Below are 19,136 nucleotides of genomic sequence, written 5' to 3'. Positions count from 1 at the left end.
TAGAAGGAGTGCTGCCAGCTGGAAGGGAAGGAGGAACGGACGTATGACCTACCTGCATGCAGAAGGGTGTGTTGTTTCAAGTCCCGCGATGGGTTCAGACAAGGCAAAACCTTTGGAGATACCTGTCCAAAGTCCCCTCGGCACCTGGGGCTTTTCCTGTCACCCTTGCCGTTTTAAGCAGGTTTCTCCTACCCTTGAGCTGGGGAAAGATGGGGAGCAGCAGTAGCCGTCTGACCGTATGTGGGTGGTGAGGAAGAAGAGCAACAGAGAGGGCTAGGCTTTTAGAGGCTCTCTGGTTTTAATGTGACCTAAAATCAGAAGCGTCTTCAATCACGAGTCTGCGCCAGGGCCTGCGAGAGAGCAGCAGCCATCACTGCCGGAGCAAGAGTAGCCCCCAACAGCAACGATAAGACAGTGTATCTTTCCGTGCCTCAGAAAGAAAGGCCCCACCCCAAAGGTCATCGTAAAGGAGATGTTTAATTAGGGAACTTCATTTCCACCCTTCTGTTTTAAGTCTGTCGGTGGCAGGAGTCTGCTGCCCAATAGGGTTTCGCTGCCTTGTCCGTGTTGGCCTTCATGCACGCTGCCAGGCGGGAGAACGTCTGTCCGCTGGAAGTGCCCTCCAGGCTGAAGACGTGCTCCAATAAGGAAAGGCAGCAGCTCTGCCGCAGCAGCCAGGCTAGCCTCTTCCTCCTGCCACACAAGAGAAACTGCTGGGCCCAGGGGCACTAGCTGTGCAGGGCTAAATCAGACAGGGCAGGGAGAAAGCAGGGCGGTGGGCAAGCCAGCTACACCTCCTCGGAGGAAAGACAGCTGACGGCGGGAGGGCTGCCAGAGCAGAAGGGGCAAACAAAGAAGTGCTGCCAGGGGAAGCTGGCTGCTCAAGAGCTCCTGGTGGCACTACAGTGCCCGGGGGGGCCAAGCAAAGCCGGGAACCAGCAGGAAAAGGGGTATCGCCCTCTGAGCTTCCGCATTCTCACACCCCACCTCCACCTACTGCTCCTTCCCCGTGTCCTGCTCCTGCCTCCAGGACCCCCCGCCCCTCTTCAGCCTCTACGCACTGTTTACAGCACCCTGTTCCCAGCCACCACCAGCCCCCTGCCGCAGCCAAGACGTGCCGGCAGGCACCTCCCCGGATGCAAGCTGCTTTTGACCCAAAGACATGCTTTGTTCCCGTGACTGCACGGGGCAGGAGGGAGTGTGGGGCTCTGCTGCTCCCCATTCTACCCACACATCACTCCTTCACGCCTCGGTCCTGCTAAGGCCTATGTGTCAGGTTAGGTGTGGCCTCAAGTCTAGGCAGGTCTGGGCCCAGATGCCTAGGACCGGGTAGGAGATGGCACTTCCTCCCCTGGGTTCTCCGTTCTGCTTCTTACCGGGCCTCCTGCGGAAGGGAAGATGCTCCTCTGGCAACATGAGCGGCACACTGCAACTTTTCCACCTGAGCTTTGACAAAGGCGCCAGTGGAGGTCTGGGGGAACTGCCTTTTGAGCAGGCTCAAAGCCTTCCTGGTCATTTTCTTTGCCAGCTTCACGCATCCCCTATGATAGCAGACCTGCACAGGAAAAGGGACACATCCCAATACAGACTAGTTGCCCAAGAGACTGCAGGAGTCTGCCAGGGGCTGGCAGTGCCAGGGATATCCCCTGCAAGTCGGGAAGGCATCCAGCTCTGTCCCCCAGGAGGTCCCTCCAGACCTCCCCATCTCATTACCTCCCCTTTGAGGCTGGCAAAGACGGCCTCTTCAAAGCGGGTTATCACATTCGCTTTCTTCTCTACTGAGTTCTTCAGGACCTCCGCTTCGTTCAGCTTCATGAGGGCCTTTGCGCAAGCACACAGAGAGCAGGTGAGCATGGGTGCAGAGCCCATGTCCAGCTTTGTCCTCCCCTGTTGCCTCTGGCATCTGTCTTAAGAGAGCCTGTTTCTCCCCGTGGTGTTGCCCGCTCAGACACAGTCACACTGGCTCAGAGCACAGGCACCAGTGACCCTTCAGACCGCCTCCTCCTCCTTGCTAGTCCCCCTCGTGCTCAGGGCACAGTGCCCTGTGTCTCTTGCCACAGATGAGGCAAACCAGAGGAAAAAGTCAGGGTCTGACCCCAGCATTTCCCTTCCAAGGCCCCGCAAAGGCATGCCCTGTTGCCAGTTGTCCTGCCCAGAGCCCAGCGACTGAGAGGACTCCATGCACAGCGGGTGCTGGCAAGCGGGGCAACTCACCATGTAGCTGTTGGAGACGTGCAGGTAGGCAGCTGCACTCTCCAGAAGGTAGTAAAAGGCTCTGGCAGCATCACCCGTTGCCATGCAGTGGTGAGCCAAAGGCACAAGCACCGATTCCACGATGGCCTCGCATTCACATGCACGCGCGTCGTCGTGCTTCCCGTCGGTCTTGCTGGGCAGCTCAGTTGTCTCTTCGCTCTTTGCCGGAAACTGCCCTGCCACACTAAGTCAGAGGACGGTTCCCAGGGGAAGAAGAGAGCAAACAACACATGGGCATCACCTGTACTGGTCTTTCTCCCCACAGAGACGGCATCCCTTTGCTCAAAGTAGAGCATGAGGCCACGGGCAGGCATGACTCATACAGCTGCTTTGCAGGTAGGGAGAAAAAGACAAGCTGGACTTTCTGTCACCTCCCGCAGGCAAACCACCCGAGTCCCTGTGGCAGCTTTTCCCCTGCAGATTTGCAGCACTACTCTGTAGGAACTGGAAAGCACGGGCTGCTCCAGTGTAGTGTGACGATCACTCTGAGCCCACCGGCTTCCTCAAGCACTCTCTTCATCTCCATGGCCATCTCCTCCCAGCTCCCACCCCACAGACAGCCTCTTCCCTAAGCTAGAGTCACAACCGGCAGCCAAATGCTGGTGCTTCCTTTTGGCTCCTCTGGAGACCCGGAGCTCACTGGCTCAAAAATAATCAAACCCTTGTCTGCTCACCTCAAATCCTCCTCCACGAAAGCATCTGCAGCACCTGGAAATAAAACACGGGGTTAGACACCTCCTCACGTAACCCGGGGTAAGAGCTGCTCTCCTTTTTCCAGTGGGCCTGCAAGGATCCTCGCAAGGGTCCCGACACACTGAGGGAAGTCTGCAGTGGTTGTCCTCACTTCCTGGGCTCACTCTCAGCAGATCTACTCCCACCCAGTCCCCACCACACAGCCCTGGCCTCCGGGAGGGCCCGGGCTGCGGAGCATGGTGCACAGCATACCCTCTGTGGCGTGCGTCCTATCCCTCTTCATTTGTTCTCCTGCGAGCACCAAGGCTTCCCAGCTGCCTGAGTCGCTCTGGTCAGCAGGGCCCTGACAGCTCCCTCCGCCCTGGGTGCTGCTGACGGCGAAGCGGTGGAAGGCAACAAAGTCCCCCTGGCTGCAGCTCGTGCATTTGTGTGCGTGCCGCTCCAGGAAGGCGGCACACTCGCGGTGCAAGGCGAGCCGCTGTCTCTCGGGCCACAGCTCGTAGGCAGCCTCCCGCAGCAGCGGGACACAGAAGGCCAGGACACCAGACTGCTGCTCCGCGCTCTTCTTGCTTGGAGAGAGCCTCTCCACACCTGCAAGGCAACGGGCCTTTGCATCAGCCCGAGCTGGGGCCAGGGCTCAGGGCCGTCCCAGCTGGGGCACCGGAGTCATGCCTCGGTGCACAGCCCTTGCAGCGAACCAGCGCTGCCGCACTCCGAGCCTTGCCGCAGGGGGCGAAAGGGCCCGGCTCGGCTTGCTGACACTGGCTCAGCCCTGGCGACACAGTGCTCAGCTGCGCTCCGGGCAGGAGCTCAGGGTGTTGCCACCAGCTGAAGCAAGGCCTGGCCAGCGCTTTCTCCCCGCTCTTGGCAGGGCAGCCTTCTGAGCTTCCCTCCCTGCACCACAGGGGAGTCAAAGCTGAATAAAAGCCCGCTGAAGGCCCTGGGGCACCCTGGAGGGCACCTCTGATCTGGACGCTGCGGGCGGCTGCGAGAGGATGTCAGGGATTCCACACGCCCTCCCGTGCCTGCGCTACGAGCAACGCTGGGAGGCAGGGGAGCAGAGGCACTTGGGACAGCTGGTGGGAACTTCCCTCCAGCGCAAAGCCAGCGTGCTTTGAGAACAACTCATAAGATCTTTGAACAACCCATCCCAAACCCATCCCCGTGCCTGCCCAAGCTGCACCCACCCACCGCCGGCAGGGAAGCGCACCATGCCCTGCGGAGCCCCGCCGGGACACAGCTAGGAGCTCCCTTGTCCACCTTATTGCTACCGCTTACCGCTCTCTGCCTGCAGAGAGGTGGCTAACCCCTTGGTAGGACCTTGGGCATCTTCTGGCACCTTTGTGTTTTTCAGCCACTTAAGGATGTGGTCGCCCACCAGCCCGTTCAACAAGCGATTCATCTTCTCTTTGATGCAAGCGGGAAGGATGTGTGACAGCAGCTGGGTGGTAAACACTGGCCCAATGACAGCTGCAAACTTCAAAAGCGCCTGCTGCAGCGGCTCTATCTGGTCCAGCTGAGCCAGCGCTGCCTCTGTCAAAAAGAAGCAACACGTCTCTCTCTTGCCTGTTCCACATGTTGAGGCTGGAGAGGCTGGAAAGTTTCAACATGTGAAACGGGATAGACTTTGGCCTCCTCTCCTTGGGTCTGCACCTGCTGAGCAACTGCAACCCAGGGTAGGCATCTCCAAAACGGCTCCACTCCTGTTGGAATCGCAGGCCACAAAGCCGGGGGAAAAGCGAGACGCTCAAACAAACGCTCCCCCACCAACGCTGAGGAGGGCAGGATCCAGCAGGTACACGCATCTCATGATGCACCCCACCAGATCCGGAGTAGGTTTTTGCCCAGCAGTGCACACAGAGAACAGAGAACCTTCCCCACCTCAGAAAGGGACTCCGAGCTCCCCACCACGGCTGTCTTAACTTGGCCAGACAATACTATTCCTTTCTTTTTGTTTTCTAATTTTATTTTGGACACGACAACTTAATAGCAGGAATGCTTTAGCATGACGTTTCTTCAAGGTTCATACACATGGCTACGGCTAGAGAGGAGAGACACTCATTGACAGTTCCCCCAGCCAGCTCCCCTGGCTACGGGGGGATTTCTGTGCCAATCCACAGAAAAAAACAAATGGATTTGGTCTGGATTAAGAGCTTTGAGACCAGTGTCAGCTGGGGAGCTTAAAGAGAGAACAGCGAGGTAGAAGCCGTGTTCAAAGTCGAGTCAGAGGCAACTCAAAACATTTTTCCCAGCAAAGGGTTTGCTTCCGTGAGAAAAGGGAGTCGTTTTAGCATTGCACCAATAACCTTTCCTCTCCGACCTCCTGCTGGAAAGCAGCCAGCAGGCTCGCTGCTGGTCCACAGCCAGGAGGGGAAAACGGCTGCCGGCAACCCCAGGCCTGCTTCTGCTTGGACCGGAGCCACCTTCCCAGCAGAGTCCCCAAGCTGGGAGCAGCACACAGGTGCCCAGCCTCCCTCTAGCTGATGCCCTGGGAACGGGCCCCAGCACAGCCACGAGCCAGCAGAATGGCGCTCGGCCCCTCACCTTTCAAGGTGGCAGGCAGCACGGTGTTCTCCGGCTTCACATCTGGTCTGATGATGCAGACTGTGCCATCACTCCCCGCGCTGGAGCTCGAGGTTGCTGTGAGGGGTGAAGCCTCAACTGCAGAAGCTGGGTGGAGCAAGACAGCATGAATAAGACAACTTGCAAAGTGACCCGCAGCTTGCAAATGTTTCAAAATTCACCTGAGACGGGACAAGCCCCACCTTACATGAGCCAGTGCGGGCACACTGACCTGCCTGCACTGAATGCGGTCATTAAGCGGAGCAAAATGGTTTCCATTGCAAGTGTTTCTTTGCATAGTCTTCCCAAGGATGTTCTGCCTTCAGACCAGCTTTCCCAAAGAGTGCCTCAGTGAAAGCTTCCAGACTTCCCAGGGGACAACTGAATGCCCCAGGACAGAAAGCAGCAGCGTTGCTGCCTTCGACAGTGCTACCTCCACAGCCAGGGAAGTTGCCCGTGATAATGCAAAACGTAACATTGGTTGGCTCTGTTCCCAAGGCCATGGCACTCTGGCTGGCACTGCTCTCTCGGTGGCATTACCACCGTTGCCTCCGTTAGCAGCACCCTTGTGGGGATTTACGGGTTTGGATTCAAGTTTCCCAGGCCTGTCCCTCGCCTCAAGCTGGCGTTTGTTCTCAAGTGAGCTGGCCTTTGGCCAAGGCAAATTAGAATGCCTAAGAAACACCAGAAACGCGTAGCGCTCCAGAACAATTTCCCCTGTGTTTTAGCCCCGCCACCCCTGCCCCGAGAGCTTAGGCCCCTGCCAGCCACCAGAACTCGCTAGCTCCTGCTTTGGCTGTCCCAACAGCAAGGCACACAGGAGCCCACGCCTCCGCCAGACCAAGTTCTGCACTGCTGCAAGATCCAGCTCTGCCCAGACCCAGGGGGGAACAACGGGGCAAGACTGTGCTGCAGAGAATGCGCCACAACAACTCATTCGTCAGCAGCAAATGTGCTTACTGATCAGGCTCTCCCAGTTGTCCTCTGCTTTTTCAGCCTGCCTCCGGGTGCGGAACAAGAGCATGTGATTCGAAACAAGGCAGTGCAGCAGCTCCTTGCAGTAATATGGGATCCCCGAGCTTCTTTGGATCAGGAACCTGGACAGGAGGAGAGCCAGCAGTGACCAGCACAAGTAAGGTGAAACACAGTTCAGGTGGGCTCGGGCAGAACAGGGTAGCCAGCATCTTCGTCACAGCTACACCTCACTTTTGAAAGGGACGGTCCTCCCACTGGCTTGGCCTTTCGGGCCCCCCTGAACCTCCAGCCTCTGCTTGAAACCCACGGGAAAAGAACTGCGGACAATGCGCAAAGCACAGAGCAGCGAGCCCTGCCTTTCCTCTCCTCAGGAGCCTCCATGCTCTCTGGCAGCAGGGCCGACCTCTGCCCCAGGGAATCTCCCCCACAGCCTGGCCATCCAGACCAATGCCTTTTCACACCCCAGCCACGCTTGGGCTCGGGGACTCTTCCTCCCTTCCTCCCTATGCAACGGCAAAGGGCTGACACCTCCCATGCTCTGTGTCTCGGGAGTTGCTGACTCTCAGCTCACACCTGACAGGGCGAGGCATAACGAGAAACCCATGTCAGGTACTCGCTAGAGTCACTGATGCTTCTAGCAGCCCTGTGCTCCCTTTGCTGCGGGGCTGATTCCCCTCCATGGTCTGCACAGGTTCAATTCCTCAGGAGGAACTCCCCTGCCTTGAACTGACCTCGCTAGATCCCTGGAGATGCTGACCACTCCGAGGTCCTGGCAGACTTTCTGCACCACAGCTGAAGGTTTCAGCTTATCCAGATGAAGATAGGTGATATCCTGGGAGGTTGCGCTGTCTTTTGCGGCTTTGCAAAAGCCCTCCGTTCTCGTGTAGCCCGGGGCTAAGCTCATGACCATGAAGAGGGAGACATTTTGGAGCACAGGTGACATGACATTCCAGGAGGCAGGGTCGATGAAATGGGCATTGTCGATGACAAATATGCCAAGTTCTCCTCCGATGGCCTGAAAAAAGCAGGTTGTTCTGAGGGAAATCTGGTGGATTGTCAAGTGTCTTCCAGGGGAGGAGATTTAGCCTCTGTCTCTTGAGAGGATGCTCTGAAGTCTCTCCCCAGCCACGTCCCTGCTCAGAACCTTACTGACTCTTAACTTCCTTGAGACTTTAAGGTCACACCTAAAGTGTCACTTGCCCTGCAGAAGGAGGGAGCTTGGGCAAGGGAATGCAGAAGACATTGCTCCTCCTCCAGGGCACACTTTATGGGAGGAAAGTTATTGGGGGTGTGTGTGGGGCTGCAGGGAGGAGGTGGGGGGTTTCTCAGGCCCTGAATGGCAACGACCCAGACGCGTGGTCCGCCTGCCCGCTCACGCTGCTGTGGTGCAGAGCCCGCCGCTGGCAGGCTTGTTTTCCTTCTCTGACCGAGGAGGAAGGAAGGAGAAATGCTCACCTTCTCTAGCATCTTCGCCCAAGTCGCATGCAATTCCCTTCTCCTTTGAGTGTGGTGCATCTTGCGAACCTTGTCCGAAACAGGAAACTGGCCAGAAAAGTGGAGTCAGGGAGAAACATTGCTTCAGGGCCAGGCACACCTACCCACCAAGCAAGACCGCAGAGCAAACCGTCCCTGCTGGCCTCAGCACCTTAGCTCTCCCCAGCACAGGTGCAAGGAGCACCAGTGCGGACCTCACCGGGAGCCTAAAGCAGAGGCCCTCTGCTGAGGGTCTCTGGCAGAGCTGGGGCTTGGGGGAGGGCTGAGAAGCTGCTTCTCTGGCTGTGGGAATCTTGGGCTGGCGGGAGCAGACCACTCACACAGTGGTGACCTCAGCACGAGGTCAGCACCAGCCTCTCTCCGGTGTCACTTCCAGGGTACTGAACAAGGCACTGGGCACCGCCGGCTGCGGCGCAGCACATGAACTCACCACAGCCAGAGAGCCCCCCAGGCCCAGGAATGGGAAACGTGCGCTATGACCCCTGCGATTCCCACCCCTGAGCTAAGGCACTCCCAGCAGCATAGCCACACAAGATCAGACCCAGAAATGCTCAGGAGAAGGCCTTCTTCAGGGCCAGAGAGGCCTCTCGCTCTCACCTCGACAAGGAAAATGTCATTGAGGAGGCAATAGCTGCTCTCTTCGATTGTCCCTTGGAGCTTTGTCTGCAGCATGCTCTGCCTGGCACTGCACGGTTCACAGTCCTCGAGGCCCAGGGCCCTGGCCACCAGCGTACGGATGGCAGAGAAGGACTGCCTCACATTGACCTCTAGTAGTTCCACAGCAACTACCCTGCCATGCAAAAGCAAAAGGGACTGAGATCCCCAACAGCCCAAGCCTTGTTAGGCAAAAGGAGTGGAGATGCCTTTGGCGGGGAGGCTCTTCAAGCCACCCATCTCAAAGTGTTTCCCAGAGAAGGCCAAGCTTTTCACTCCTCGTATGAGGAAGGGCACAGCGGGGCAGCTGCTGCCACGCCACTGGAGAGCTGGGTCCAGACCCTGTGTCTCCACAACGCCGGCCTAGGTCCCTCTATGTGGCCCCTGCAGGGGGCCTAAGAGGCAAGGATGGAGCAAGCAGCGAGTTTGCCTTTGGGCTCCAGACCTTAGCGGTCTGCCTTGCAGACCACAGGAAGGCTTTTCTGCCCCAGTGCTCCTTCTGGGAAACAGGCAGAAGGCAAGCAGGGCTGCTGAGACAGGCCACCCTGCCGTCTCTTTGGTCTGGAGTCAGAGGAAAAGCACGGAGCTTGGGCTCTTTCCTTCTGTCTGTGCCTGCCTCAAGAAGCCACCTCAAGCTCCCCAAAGAGGCAGAGGCGGGAGCAGAGCACGCAGGAGCTCCTAGGGAGTGTCTCCAGGACGCTGCTTTGGGAGGCTGCAGTCCGAGGGCCAGGAGCACTGGCAGAGGGGCTGGAGTGTTCCATGGCTGTCAGAGGATGGGCAGGAGCAGTGTTCCAAAGCTACGGGTCAAAAACCTCTACCTGTGGCCAGCAGCCTGGCCTAAATAGGCCAGTTCGGTAAGTAAGTGGCTCTTTCCGGAGCCCATCGTGCCTTCAAATGCCAGGATGTGCCTTTGTCCTGAATCCTCATAGGCTCTCATGCAGCTGACAAAGAGGTCAATCTCCTTCTCCCGACCTGTGCCAACAAACAAGAAAACGAGCTGCTGGGGTGTGCTGAAAAGCAAAGAACCATCCCCCCTTTTTCTGGCAGCCTCCACCACAGCTTCCCTCTCCGCCACCACGTCTGCCGGCCTGCCTACACCCAGGCCTCCTTCCCACCCGCTCACCCCAGAATTTGCACCTCGGCCTTCCTCAGACCGGTAGTGGACCTGCCTGCCCCACAGCGCATCTCCCATGCCCTCTTCCCTCTCCCGCCCCACTCCCCTCCCACAGGCACTGAGATTCAGTGGGGCCCACAGTGATCCAGCACAAGACTGGAAGGGATGGTTTGAGTCGCTGCAGGCAGCTATGTCCCAAAGAGGCTCAAAGCGTCTCCTCGCTGTACCATCAGCCACAGAGCACTTCCGGTAGCTAAGGCAGCGTCTTCAGGCCTGTACTGGTTTTGGGTGGGCTAGAGGTCATTTTCTTCGGTCATAGCTCGTAGAAGGCTATGTCCTGGATTTGTGACCAAACGTCAGTGTTGATATCACAACGATGCTTTATTTATTAATGCAGAGTCCTTGCACAGCATCTAAGGCCTTTTCCATTTCTCACGCCTCCCCGCCAGTGAGCAGGCTGGGGTGCACAAGAAGCTGGGAGGGGCACAGCCGGGACAGCTGAGCCCAGCTGCCCAAAGGCCTATTCCATACCATAGGACACTGTGCTCAGCAAGAAAAGCTGGGGGAAAGAGGGAGGAAGGGAGGTCGTTCGGAGTTACGGCGTTTGTCTTCCCAAGTCAACATAAAGCACGATGAAGCCCTGATTTCCTGGAAATGGCTAGACACCTGCTTGCCGATGGGAAGCAGTGAGCGAAAGACTGATTTTGCCTTGCGCGTGTGCGCAGCTTTTGCTTTACCCGTTCAGTTGTCTGAATCTCAGCCCACCAGTGTTCTCACTCTTACCCTTCCAGTTCTCTTCCCTATCCCACTGTGGGGACCAAGCGGCTCTGTGGGGCTGAGCTGCCTACCGGGGGGTTTACCCCTAACAGGGCCCAAAACATCTGGCAAGACACCGAGTGATTAAAGGCATCCCGTGTGTCCTGACATTTCCATGTCTACACCCAGGTGCTGCCAAGAAAGGAACTCTGAGGAGGGCAAGGGGGAGAACACACCACCAAAACTCTCTGTCAGTCTGGCAGAAGGCACTCTCTTTCTTGATCCCAAGGACAGAGATCACTTAAGCCCCCAGGGCGTGCGCAGCTGCATAGCTGAAAGGAACCCTCATACCAGGTCTGGAGCATGGCAGGGAGCACCAGGAGCCTCACCCTGCTCTCCACCCCAAAGATATCAACCAAGTAGGGACCAAGACAGGTGGCACTTCCTTAGGGCTGCTGCAGGCCACACCATCCCTGGTAAAAGCTTCTGCCTTCCCAGCGTGGCACTAGAAGTTACCAAGGGGAAGAAACTGGGCTTCAGAAGAGCAAGGCGTTCTCCACCTACCCAGCAAGGGGACGTACTCCGACCTCGTCTTGGTAAGACCCATGCCAAATACGCTAGAAGCAGGGGAAACAAAAACATGAGTCAATTAGCTGGCAAGACACCAGGGAACATAAGAGAAGCAGCCTGGCGTGGAGGGGAAGGCTGTGCTCCTTGGGCACCTGCTTTTCTTTCAAGCAGCGTGTTCTCCCTGCACGCTCTCCCAGCCAAAGTTCAAGCTGACACGCTAGGACAGCTTCAAGTGCAAGGAAGGCCAACGGCCATGGCAGGAAAGGAGAACACGTCAGGAGTCCATCACCAGAGGCCAAACCCAGAGAAATCACGTGAAAGAAGCCAGGGTGCGCTGTTGGCTAGCATACAGCTTTACCATGTTGGCCAAGAAAAACAAGTGTCTTGGAAAGGAGGATTTGTGTCACTGAACGCGCTGGGATGCCAAGAACCTGGCACCTTTGGCTCAAGTCTTCCTGTAGTTTCAAAGAGACAGCAGTGTTAACATTCAAAGCGTCATGCAAAGAGAAGGTCAAATCCTGGCCCAGAGCAAGCACTGAGATTTCAGCAGGGAGACATGAGGAAGAGTGTCCCAATGGACCACGTGAACTGCCCTGGCCCAAAGCTTCCCACTTGGAAGCAGCTGGAACAACCACCTCCTTGCGTCAGCATTACAAAGGCACGTTGTGGAGCAACCCCAGCACAGAAAACACAGTCGAAAGCCATTTGGACAGAGCTTGCAAGGCCAGCTTGTGTCTACCAGGGCAGACAGACCTGCCCCATTCCTGTGGCTTCACTCCCGCTCTCAAGCAGCAGGAGAGAGCAGGGGAGAGGCAAAAAGGCTCCCACAAGAGGGCTTCCAGCCATCTCAGCCACACGGAAGGGAGACCAGCTTGGTCTCTCTCTGCAGAACTCTTTGCTGCCCAAGGCTGCACCCTTGGGTGCCACTGTCCCCTCATCCAGTCCTCTCAGAGGACACTCACCTCTCCTTGGTGATCCCCACATATTGATAGACAGCGTTGGAATGGCTCAGGCCTTTCATCTTTCTCTTCGGAAGCTCCTTGAAGCAGTAAGGGGGCAGCCGAGAGGCAGCATAGGTCACTGAATCACACGACACTAGCCCAGGGTAGTGCACCATCATCCGGGCTGCCATATTCACCTTCTGGCCAATGACTACCAGAGAGAGAGAGAGAGAGTGAGCGCACGCGTTGGTGTACCTGTGCCACCAGCCCCACGGCGCCCTTCCAGGCCAATGGCTGCCTCAGCTCCGGCACAGGCCAACCCCACAGCAGGGTCAGTGGAACCCAGGGGAATGACTGGCCACGGAGCCCATTCTCCTGCCCCGGGCCAGGACCGGCACCGCCTGGGCCGTTCCTGCCTGGCTGGAGGGCAAGCCCTCTCCCAGCCCACCTTCCTCTTCCAGGCTGCTATGCTCAAGCGGGCCCGCGCCAGCCTCCCGCACCTCAGACACATGCCTCGTACCTGTGTATTCATGCCTCGCAGGGTGGCCGATGACTCCGCAGAACGCTGTCCCGCTGGTAACTGCAACAGACACTGCCCTGGCACACGGGGAAACAGTGCGGCTTCAGCAGCGCCCCAGGCGCAGTCCTGCCCGCCCGGCTTCATCCCTTCCCACAAGTCCCCTCAGCGCTAGCCTGGGCCACCTGCCAGCTGGCCCTTGCCAGCCTGGGTCTCGGGGACATGGAGAGCTCAGGGACGCAACGTACCTGGGTTGCAAGGGACAAGGGACAGGGGTAGAGTGCATGCAGGGTGTTTTGGACACCTCCCCTGAGGCCACATTCCCTGAGCTGCCACCTGCCGAGGGCCACAGCCTTCTCGTGAGCCAAGAGGGAGGGAAGAAGGTGCCCACAACGTCACCACCTGCGATGACAGCAACTTGAGATCAGGTGGCTGGGCCCCATCCCCGTTCACGGGCCAGTCACCCGGAGTGGCCTGCCTCTGGTGCCAAGGAGCCTCTCGCCCTTGCGAGGGCTCGTTCCAGCCCGGTGGCTAGCAGGGTGTGCTTGGAGGGCCTCCACCTGGCTGCCGTGGGCTAAGCCCAGGGGATGCCTGCCGCATCTCAGGGCACTGCTTCCTTCCTTCCAGGGACGAGGGTGGGCAAGCTAGAAGGCACGTCTCTTTCTGGTGAGCCCCCTTGCGCTGTCTCTGCCAGCATGCACCCTCCCCACCCCCACCACACACTCACTCTTTGTTCCCGAGCATCGTGGAGCACGAGTTGAAGATCTGAATAGCACTCTGCAAGGCGTGCGCACTCTCGTAGTGCAGCTTTTCTCCACTGAGTCCAAATACACAGAGGAACGTGCAGCCCTGCCAAGGACAGATGCAGCACGTCTCACTGCAATGCCTAAGACAGAGTCTCTCCCCCTTGCTCACTGCTCACCCTCTCGGCGTGAGGGGAGGCGATTCCTCCCCCATACTCACTTTATCAAACAGGAAGACTTTGTTGATTTCGCCCTTGTGAGGACAGAGGATTTCTAGCGTCATCCCAATGGCATCGTGGAGGACCTTGTAGAGATGCTCCGCTATGTGGATATCTGCACCCAGCTGCAGCTGGATGAAGAGGCAAGTGACTGGCCGTAGCTCGGAGAGGAGGTCCAGCGGCACTCTCTCAAGCTGGAAGACAAGAGCAGGATGGCTTCACCAGCCTGCTCTCCCAGGGTCTTACTGCCCACACCAGATACCGAGGGAGAGGAGGCGTACTGGCAATAGCAGGTGCTACCGGAGGAAGGGATAAACCCTCCTCTCAGTGCAAATGGCAGGCAGGCTGCCCAGCCTGCGACAGGCAGATACTGAACCGTAACACAAATGACAGAGGAGAGATCTTGGGACAGGTACGGACATGAGAGGCGACCCTCAGGGATGCTCTGTGGACTTTGGTGGAATCTCTCCAGTATCCCACTGTCATGGCCACAGCACGTCCAGAAAAGACAGACAGAGGTCCGCCTCCCACCACCCATGTCTCTCTGAGGACAACGCACACAATGATGCAGCGCTGGTGCCCCTTGGCTCGGTTTCCCCACGTTTTTGCCTCGGGGCGCATTTTCTTTTGTTTGTCTGTTTCCATGAGAACTCCACCTCTGCAATGCACCACTTCATCTGCCCTCCAGAAATGCAGCCCCCAGCAGTGGTGGCCTGGCCGTACCTTCCTGAGAGCAGCTTCTGGTGTGTACTTCCTAAGCACCTCCTGCATATCATCGGTCAAGAGAAGAGCAGGCCTCATGGCACCTGAGGAGAGAAAATGCAGGTGGTTGCTAGGAGGATGGCACTACATGGGGTTGGAAGGCAGGGGCTGGCACTGGAAACGGGGAGGAAGTCTTCTGCATTTGCTCATGTTACCACCTCCAGATGCTCAGGGCAGAGCTGTCCCTCTGGAAGGAGGAGGCAGCAGCAGCAGTGACTGCCCCAGCTGAGGCACACGAGGGCCAAAAGCAGGAGTGCTAACTGAGAGGGGGAAGAGAGCTGAGGTGGTTCCTCTGTCCCCTGAAGCAGCCAGGCCCCACCTTTCCGGGCAATCACAGAACAGGGTGAAGCTGGCGCTCACCTTCCCCTTCCAAGCCGTGGCTCACTGGGTGCTGTACCATCTTTTTTAAAATGTCTTGGCATTCTGACCAAGGCATCCGATCCATGCCCATAACCTGAAATGAAGACACACAGAATGAAAGCTCTGCCACTGGCGTCCACAGGAGTCCCAGGTAACAGAGCCTGCCCTCCACCTGCACTGCCCAGAAAAGTGGAGAACAAGCCCAGCTTGTTCACAGCTTCCCCTGAGATGGAAGGACAAGAGCTTCAGCTGCCTGCCCACTTTCCCAGCTACAAGTCGCTCCGCGTTCAGCTCCTCAGCCTTCTGACCCCTCCCTCCTTCACGTCCAGGTCCAGGTCCTGAGAATGGCTCTAGAGGCCATCCCATCCACCTACCTTCACAGCTCTTTTGCCTGCAAGACGCTTGACCCTGAGCCGGTGCTGCTCACAGAGCTCCCAGGAGGTGGCCGAGAGGATAATTTCCCCTGCATTTGCAAGCTCTTCAGCCTCACGAACGTCATCCAGGGTCTGGCCGTAGACACAGAAGTAGTGCTGCCTCCCGCCTTTGACAACCAGGGTGCTTATGGGCCCTGCGGAGATCCCTGGTGAGAGAGAGAAGGAGAAGCAGAACTGACACAGGGAACATTTTGAGCTCTACAGCCCCCAGCATCTCAGCTGTTCAGAAGCTAATCTGAAGCCCAGTGGGGAGATGGGCGTTATGGAGGGGGAGGGCACCCTCTGTCCTACTCGAGGGTAGGAGGGTATAGTCTGTATACAGACCCAGGTCCCCGAAACAGCTGTCTAAAAATAGACAGACAAAGTTGACACTGACAATGCGTTGAGAGTGCTGGGCATCTTCCCCAGCTGCCTGCCCCAGAAGCCCAGCAAACCAGCAGGCTTGATCACCTCCTGCTCTGTTTACGTGCAGGCAGGTTGTAGCTGTCTGCTTGAGAAAACACAGCAGCCCGCAAAAGCCCTTCTCACAGCCATAAGCAAAGCAGTTCCCCTTTGCTCTTTGTGAAAGGCAGGGGAGAGTCCGGCAGCTGAAAGGATGCAAAGCTGCCCCCACCTGAAAAAATGAAAGGATACCTCCCTCCCTCAGGCATCAGTGCTAAAGCAGACATTCACAGACCCTCACACCCAACCTGACACCCGCTCTGCCTTTAAGCATCCTCTGCATCTGCAACCGCACCCAAACCCAGCAGTCCTGGTCTCCCATCCCCGCTCTGACTACAGCTGGCCCCTTGAATGCTCGCAGGAGATGCTCTCCTTCAGCACTAGCCCCAGTAGGGATCCCCACATGCCCTGACGGTGAGAAGAACCCTGTGGCATAGCAGAGTGCCACGGATCTGTGCCTGGCACAGCACCCATACCTATCTTCAGCTGGAGCTTCTGACCCACATGTGTGTCACGACACCCATGCTTCTTCTGGATCTGCAGGCTACATTGCAGCACCAGGCTGATGGTCTCAGCCAGCCCCGGGCGTGCTGTTCTCCACAGCACCAGCACAGCATCCCCTGCGGAAAGCGAGGGGAAGGTAAAGGCTCTGCTGAGCCCTGACTCTCCCCGACCTACGCTCAGCGGCAGGGACAGCAGAAACCGGCCGGCGTGCTGAGGAAGATGGGCTTGCAGGAGGGCATTGCCCTGGAGGACCACACCCTGGGCACTGGGACACCTCTGCTCTCCCGGGCCAGCCACAGCAGCAGCAGCTGGCAGCGGTGCCAGCCCCTGCCCCGAGCGCTCCTCTGCAGCTGCAGCACACCAGGGACGACTCCTCCCCTCGCAGCCTGGCAGCCCGAGCTCTGCCATCACCAGGGCCTCCCTGCCCCTCAGCACCACCCCGACGCACACCTTTAAAGGGCTGCGCTTTCTGGGGGCTCTCCTCCTCGCGGCGCTTCCTTTCGCCCACCCTCACCCCAGGGCCCTACAAGCTGGGGCGGAGTGAGGGGAGCCGCAGCCCTTGCCAAAGCCAAACCACAGGCAGGCCCAGGGGAAGAGAGAAGCCTCGAGAAAGGGCATGGCAGGGGCAGGTGCCTGTGTGGCCAGAAAGCTGGCTCAAGGTGCTACACAGAGCCTCTTGAGAAGGCGAGCAGAGCAAATGGCTGCCACAGCAGTTAGATGCTGCAGATCAGTACACGTGGGCATCATCATCCTTAAGTACATACCGGCAAACTTCAAGATGTCTCCTCCAAAATTCAGCAACTCTGCGGACAGAGGGAAGGAAAGGAAGAGTGGAGCAAGGAGGAAGAGGGAGCGAGCCCTCCTGCCCAGACAGGCGCACCCGGGCAAGGGTGCACCGTGGGGCATACCTCAGGAAAGCACCACTCAGGCCTTGTCTCCCAGGCTCACAGCGGCCACAGCCTTGGTACCTGCACAGCAGGTAGGGAGGCAGGGCCTCGAGATGCCAGCACATCTCAGAAAGGTGGAGGCTGGAAGGGACCTCTGGGGTCCATCCGGTCCAACCCGCTGCTCAAATAGGGCTGCACAGAGCCAGCTGCCCAGGACGGTGGCTAGATCGCTTGTGAGTGGCTCTAAGGAGGGAGACTCCACAGCCTCCCCGGGCAATCTGTGCCACTGCTCAGTCACCCTCACAGTCAGAAAGTGTCTCCTGACGGACAAAGGGAACCTCCTGTGTTTCAGTGCATGCCCGTGGCGTGGCCTCTGGTCCCAACATTGGGCACCACTAGAAAGAGCCTGCCTCTGTCCTTTTTGCACCCTCCCTTCAGGTTTTGGACACAGTACTGAGATCCCCCCCTGAGCCTTCTCTTCTCTAGGCTAAACCGTCCCAGCTCTCTCAGCCTTTCCTCAGAGGAGAGATACTCCAGACCCTTCACCATCTTTGAGGACTCTCTTGCTTTGCTCTACAAGTGCTGCTGAAGGGGTGGCCACAATGTGCTTACGGTCAGCTCAGAAAGGTCAAGACGTGCCCTGTGAAAAAGGGCTCGTCAGGGTCTCTCACAGACACACACGTGCGCGCACGCAAACACACACACACACGTACGTCAATGCCAGCATCCTCGGGTCACCGGCACGCTGGCTATTGCTGGGTGCCCTCAGCCTGCTCTGGGCCCTAACGCATCACTGAGCCGGGTGTTCACACCAGAGGCACAGAGGTGGCTGCTGAGAAAGCGGGTGCCTCCTCGGCTGCAGCAGGGAGCAGAAAGGACCCGTGCTGCTCCTGACTTGCCAGGAGACCCTGGTTGCTCTTGCTGTTCCTCCAGGCCACAGAAAGCCCCAGCCCTTCCAAGCAGGCAGAGCCAGGCTGCCCAGCATGTCTGCCTCAACCCTCCATGAGCAGCCTCACGGCCTGATGCCAGACAGTCCTGCAGCATGGCCCTTACCTGCCAAAATGTCATGCAGGTAGCAACTGAGGGTTTGCGCCAGCTGATCGGTGCCTCTGTCTGTGCCGCTCCTCTGGACGAAGGTCTCTGTCAAAGCAGTGAAACCTGCAACAGGAACACCCAGAAATCAGGAAATGTCCATGTGGGCCAAAGGACCTGCCAGCCAGTTCCACGCTGCCCAGCCCGAGAGCCTGTAGGTCACACCTCCTCGTGCCCCGGCTCAGTGCCGGTAGCAGCACTCGTTGACCGCCCAAGACAACCCATCCGCTCTCTTTGGGCAGAAAACCTCAGCAGTGACGAAATGACCACTCTGTCTGAGGGGCAGGGCTCCAAAGGGCCTGGTGTGTCCCAAAACGGCTTGTGTCTGTGGCTGCTCCTCCCTGCTCACCCCACCTGAAATATCCGCAAAGAGCAGCACTCCAGTGATAGTGTGATTGAGATCCCTGTCCTTGAGGGATTTGTCAGCAACGAGACTGGGGAGCAAAGCTGCTGCTTTCTCCACGTCTGAGTGGTGACGTTGCCTCTCCCAGGCAGAAGCCATCGTCAGCACCCTGTGGCACACGGGGCACCTCAGGAGAAGATGGCCATGCCCAGCTGTGAGGAGGAGGAGGAGGAGGACCTCATCACACAGTGCAAGTTGCACAGTGAGCCCGAGGCCTCTGTGCAGGATGAGTGGCCTTCTGCCCTCACGGGGATGGTCACAATCACCTGGCAGTGACCTCCTCTGTAGGTCATTGTTTACCCGTACGCTGTCCTCAAGCGACACAATCGCCGCCTAACAGTGACATCTGGCATATGTCATCGCCTGCTGAGCAGCTGCCACCGTGACCCAGGCTGTCCCCGCTTGATGCTGAGCCACTGGCTCAGAGATGGCCAGCGCCACCCCACTCCTTTGAGGACAGTGCCGAAGGGAGGCTTGTGCAGCGCCCTGTTGCTGAATTCGCAGCTACTTCCCTCATTCCCAAGGACCAGCTGCCTCCGACACACACAGCTCTTTGCTACCACCGGTCCTCCCCCCAGCTACACAGCCTGTCACCATCTTCCCAGCAGGCTCGCTCCTTTCTCTCTCCCTTGCTCCCTCCCCAAGCCCCCAGCTGCCCCAGCCCAGACAGGGGAGCCCTCCAGCTCTCCCATCCCTCCATCCACCCAGGCCCTGTGATGGACGGTAGCCTGCCTCTAGCAGAGACAGCAGCTCCTGAGCTGCC

At 58.1% G+C, this 19,136-nt stretch overlaps 2 protein-coding genes across 2 annotated transcripts in view; one reads left to right on the top strand and one right to left on the bottom strand.

Annotated features, from left to right (window-relative positions):
• Positions 1 to 509: 509 nt before the first annotated feature.
• Positions 510 to 18,472, bottom strand: ADCY10 (adenylate cyclase 10; the record flags this gene model as incomplete). The annotated part of the gene is made up of 26 exons (XM_082005609.1): positions 510 to 627; positions 1,377 to 1,555; positions 1,714 to 1,821; positions 2,215 to 2,437; positions 2,928 to 2,961; positions 3,124 to 3,570; positions 4,225 to 4,479; positions 5,491 to 5,616; positions 6,469 to 6,605; positions 7,215 to 7,498; positions 7,939 to 8,025; positions 8,509 to 8,767; positions 9,450 to 9,603; positions 11,066 to 11,118; positions 12,034 to 12,223; positions 12,533 to 12,609; positions 13,257 to 13,378; positions 13,493 to 13,684; positions 14,214 to 14,296; positions 14,613 to 14,706; positions 14,987 to 15,192; positions 15,338 to 15,391; positions 15,964 to 16,107; positions 16,756 to 16,794; positions 17,932 to 18,036; positions 18,325 to 18,472. The coding sequence occupies 26 exons, from the start codon at positions 18,470 to 18,472 to the stop codon at positions 510 to 512; spliced, it is 3,918 nt and encodes a 1,305-aa protein (XP_081861735.1).
• A 39-nt stretch (positions 18,473 to 18,511) lies between these two features.
• LOC309409448 (uncharacterized protein) overlaps positions 18,512 to 19,136 on the top strand; it is a gene marked incomplete at its 5' end in the record, with an annotated part of 32,235 nt that continues 31,610 nt past the window's right edge. The window contains one exon of the mRNA XM_082005608.1: positions 18,512 to 18,575. Coding sequence (XP_081861734.1) covers positions 18,512 to 18,575 — 64 coding nt within the window. The remainder of the gene's footprint in view (positions 18,576 to 19,136) is intronic.

This window comes from Phaethon aethereus, assembly GCF_964289735.1.
Source record: "Phaethon aethereus genome assembly, chromosome: 13".
NCBI lineage: Eukaryota > Metazoa > Chordata > Aves > Phaethontiformes > Phaethontidae > Phaethon > Phaethon aethereus.
Note: the sequence above shows the minus strand (reverse complement) of the source record. Positions and strands in the feature narration are given on the sequence as shown.